At 38.4% G+C, this 4,625-nt stretch overlaps 1 protein-coding gene across 1 annotated transcript; it reads left to right on the top strand.

Moving 5' to 3' along the window:
• LOC111341472 (E3 SUMO-protein ligase ZBED1) lies at positions 1–2,795 on the top strand. The gene is made up of 3 exons (XM_022948451.2): positions 1–1,668; positions 1,844–2,006; positions 2,117–2,795. Exons 1-3 carry the CDS (start codon positions 308–310, stop codon positions 2,603–2,605), a joined length of 2,013 nt encoding a protein of 670 aa, XP_022804186.1. The 5' UTR covers positions 1–307; the 3' UTR covers positions 2,606–2,795.
• The last annotated feature ends 1,830 nt before the right edge of the window (positions 2,796–4,625 follow it).

The following is a 4,625-nucleotide window of genomic DNA, read 5'->3' as shown; positions in this document are numbered from 1 at the left end:
AATTAGGGGTGTAACGATTAATCGAATTCTCGATTAATCGCGATTATGACCGTTCGGTTCGATTCACGATTATTTGATTCCACGTTTCGATTTTGGTTCGATTTTTTGCATACCTTTCCAAAAGTGCCCTCAGTGAGTCATTATATTGTAAACTTAGAATCCAGATCTCAATAAGATGTTCGTTTTTCATTGACAATCGATCAAAGACGCTAATTTGCAGTTCTTGCTCCATGTTGCTTGGTAAAAATCCCGGGGTAAAAATGTTGCCCCTCTACCACCCCCTGAGAATTTCCAAATAAGGCAAACCATGTGCGTGCTCACAAACATGGCGGACAACACGGCGACGAATGGCCAAGCGATTGTGAATCCGCCTGCTTCTTTTCGATCCGCAGTGTGGAAATATTATGGTTTTCCGACTAAAGACGGAACAACAGACAAGTCTAAAACTATCTGCAAAATTTGCTTCGCAACTTTCAAGTATTGTGCCGGTTCGACTTCAAGCATGAGCGCTCACTTAAAAAGTCAACACAGTATTGATGAAAAGTCAGAAGTGTTGCAGTCAAAGACGGCAAAAACTTCACCGGGTACCAAAAACAGTACTGGAACAGGACAGTCAAAAATTCAGGATGTTATGAAGAATAAGTTGCCGCGGTCGGGCAACAGAGCAACGGCAATAACGAAGTCTATTGGAGTTTTCATTGCAAAGGACATGAGGCCCTATTCAGTTGTGGAAAATAAAGGGTTTCAACACATGATCAACGTTCTGGAGCCAAGGTATGACTTACCAAGCAGAGTTCATTTTTCTGAGAAGGTGATACCTAAACTTTACGAAGAAGTCAAAGCAGAAGTCGAATCAGACCTTAAAAGTGCCGAGTTCGTGGCTTTAACAAGTGATGGATGGACATCTAGATCAACCGAAAGCTACATAACAGTTACCGCACATTTCATCCAAGAATGGAACATTAAAAACTATGTTTTGCAAACAAGAAGAATGGATGTGTCACATACATCGGAAAACTTATCAAATATACTGACTTCAGCTATATCTGAGTGGAATTTACAAAGATATGAACAGAATCCATCTCTGACATCTGACAATGCCAGCAATATAGTGAATGCTGCAAAGCAAGCTGAACTTTCACCACATGTTGGATGTGTGGCCCATACAATCAATCTGGCAACCCAAAAAGGACTTAAGGTATCTCAAATGGACAGGCTTCTTGGAAGGATAAGGCGCATAGCAAGCTTTTTCCATAGGAGCACAACAGCTATGGCAGTTTTGAAATCAAAACAAGCTTTATTGGAATTGCCACAACACAAGTTGATAAATGATGTACCAACTAGGTGGAACTCCTCATATGACATGGTGCAGCGGTTTTTAGAGCAACAGGCAGCAATTGAAGCTGTCCTCTTGACAAAGGATGTCAAGAAAAATGCCAAAGATGTTCATTTCCTGTCAGAAAATGATATCTCTGCAGCAGAGAGTGTCATCAATGTACTGGGACCAATCAAGACCATTACTACTATCCTTTGTGATGAGAAGACGCCTACAGTATCCATGATTCACCCTCTGAAGGAGATGCTGATTCAGCAGTTGAAAGTTTCAGATGATGACATTATGCTTGTTAAAGAAGTAAAAACAGCTATAGCAAAGGATTTGGATGCTAGGTTTGGAAACAACTGTTTGTCTAGTATGTCTACAGATTAAATAATAATTATTATATCCAAATTATAAAGAGTCTTCCCAATAAAGGTTTTTGTTAGAGCTTTCTGTCGCAAATAAACATGCTGCAGTGCTATTTGAGTTGCAAAATGTAGTTTACAAATTGTTCTCATATTCTAGATATACAGACCTTGACACATTGCAGTTTCTGAAGGAGAGTTCCTGTTTAGATCCAAGGTTTAGATCCATGCCATATCTTGATGAAACCGAGAAACTAGATGTCTACACTGCACTTACCTTGAAAGCAGTCTCACTGAATGAGCAACAACAAAATTCAGTTCAGGTTCGTAAAAATTGGAAATTTTTAACAGCCAACATTTACTGCTTGTACTGACGGTACTGAGTTGAGTTACAAACATATTAAATGATAATAGAGTGTTTTTCTGTTCATAGGTGAAGACTGAAGCAGACCAGCCTAGTGCGCAGGGACAGCCACAGCTGCCCAATTTGCCAAGTCTACCAACTCTGGAGGGTGAACATTCAAATTCCAGTGGAGACACAACTGTTGTCCTCACAAGTGATCCCCCACCAGAAAAGAAAAGGAAATCTGCCTTGGATGATCTTTTTGGAGATGTTTTTATAACTAAAGTTCATCCTGGGAAGTCAGTGTTTCAGTTAGTTGAGTCAGAGTTGGCTAATTACAAAGTTGAAGAAACCATGCCTTTGAACTCTAATCCATTGTTGTGGTGGGAAGCAAATGAGCTGAAATATCCCATTTTGTCAAAGTTGGCCAAAAAATATCTATGTGTCCCTGCCACATCAGTGGCCAGTGAGAGGGTTTTCTCTTCTGCAGGGGACATTGTGTCTGCTCAGAGGTCATGTTTGCATAGTGATCATGTAGACAAGTTACTTTTTTTACAGAAAAATATGAGAGTGCACTAGATCTAGATTCTAGAAAGAACTCAAAAAAGAACACTGACAAATTGCATGTTTTTTATTTGTTATTGCATCCTTGAAATAGATTAATAATGTTCCTGTTACTATTGTATCCTCACATTGAGAGTTTAGGGTTGTATGTTGTTACATTGTGTATCATCTTGCAAGAATTAAAAATCATTAATATTTTGCATAATCGAATCGAAATAATCGAAACCGAAAGGCAATAATCGAAATCGAATCGAATCGAAAGAAACATGAATCGTTACACCCCTACTCACAATAACAAATTAGTGTTACTTTTTTAGGGGAAAAACTAGAAAATTTGAGGAACACAATTGAAATGTGATTATCTATATCGTACCTGATGTCATACTTATAATCACATCGAAAAAAAAAGTTATGAGAAAAAAGATTTCTTGGATCATTTCTAATTATATATGGGAAAACTAACTTTAAACTTCTTACTGAGTTATATCAGATTATTCTATCAAAACCAAGCATGGAGTTTAAAATCACCCGACAGAAATTCTTCTTCAAGTCTAAATAAGCTGTTTGACTAAGACCCCGTCCACACGAAGACGATTGTAAACGCAAACGCTAGTAAACGCAAACTTTTTTATGCGTTTAGGCCTTCCGTCCACACGAAGACGATGAAAACGCTCACCGTAAACGCATAAATTCGAAAACGCTCTCCAAAGTGGATAAATTTGAAAACGCCGTTTATGCGTCTTCGTGTGGACGGCCGTAAACGTATATTTTCGTAAACGCTGTGAAAACGCTATCGTCAGATGTCAGCGCCAGTCTCTTTTATCGCGTGCGTTTCCAACATGGCGTACACACGAGTGTTGAGCTGAGTCGTGCTTGCGCTTATTTCAATTATAATTGCGAGCATTCAATTGAATCATGCAATAATCGATATACAGGAAAACTACAAAAGAAGAAGACTAAACCTCTCAATATTGTTATCCATTACTACAAGCACTTTCACCCGAGTAAAACGACTTAGATGCAGACGTGAGAGCAAAGAGAGAAGATTCTGGACCAGACCAGGTCGACATTTTTCTTCTCTCTCGATCACAACAAACGCACGTGGTGACTTTACAACATGGACGCTAACACTTGATAACCAGGCGCTGAAGCAGATTGTAGGCTCAAACATCGTTTAATGCGTTTACGAGCGTTTTCGTGTGGACGGGTGAAAACGCTACGTAAACGATGATCGTTTTCGAGTGGACGGAGATAAAAAATATGCGTTTACGAGCGTTTGCGTTTACAATCGTCTTCGTGTGGACGGGGCCTAAGTCGCTGGTTTTTTTTTAACCTTGGAGGAATTTGTTTTTATCTTCCTCAAAAGTCTTTGGAAAGGTTCTTGAAAATCTGGTTTTGAGTTAAAACTGAACTAAAACATAATTATAACATTTATTTACTTTAAATCCTACGAGAGGCACAACGGATATGAGTTTTTTTTTATCATTTTCAAAAGAAAAGAGGATCAATATCACAATGGAGCATCATACATCATGAGTGACACATAATCAGTTGACATTATTGCCTAATAAAGTTTATGAAATTGGAAAACATGCACTCTTAACTTGGTGATTGAGCTACACCAGAAATAGCCACTTTGCAAGATAAAAAATGCTGAATTTAAATAAATAAACAGTTTAACTTTGTAAGAATAGATTCTCATTATGCTCTTAAAATAGTTTAAACTAACTTAGAATTATAGTAGATTTGGAGTAAGACGGAAATATATTTTTTTAGCTGTTGCTGTTAAGTAACAGGATATAAGTCGATGAATTATTTTCTCATGAATGTTATAGTGACCTTTTCATATTCCTCTCCCAGTCAAACCAGAGATTACCCAGTTCAAAACATCTGCTGTCCACTACACAGCATGTCAGAATGGTGTTACAAGCCTTAACTGTGCAGCTGATGCTAATCCACCTGTGACGTCATACCAGCTGTTTGAGAATGGCATTGCTATATTGGACAAAGCACTTCAGGAATGTGGAGCAGGAAC

The sequence above is a fragment of the Stylophora pistillata genome, chromosome 7 (assembly GCF_964205215.1).
Source record: "Stylophora pistillata chromosome 7, jaStyPist1.2, whole genome shotgun sequence".
NCBI lineage: Eukaryota > Metazoa > Cnidaria > Anthozoa > Scleractinia > Pocilloporidae > Stylophora > Stylophora pistillata.
The sequence above is the reverse complement of the archived record's forward strand: the minus strand, read 5'-3'. Positions and strand labels throughout refer to the sequence as shown.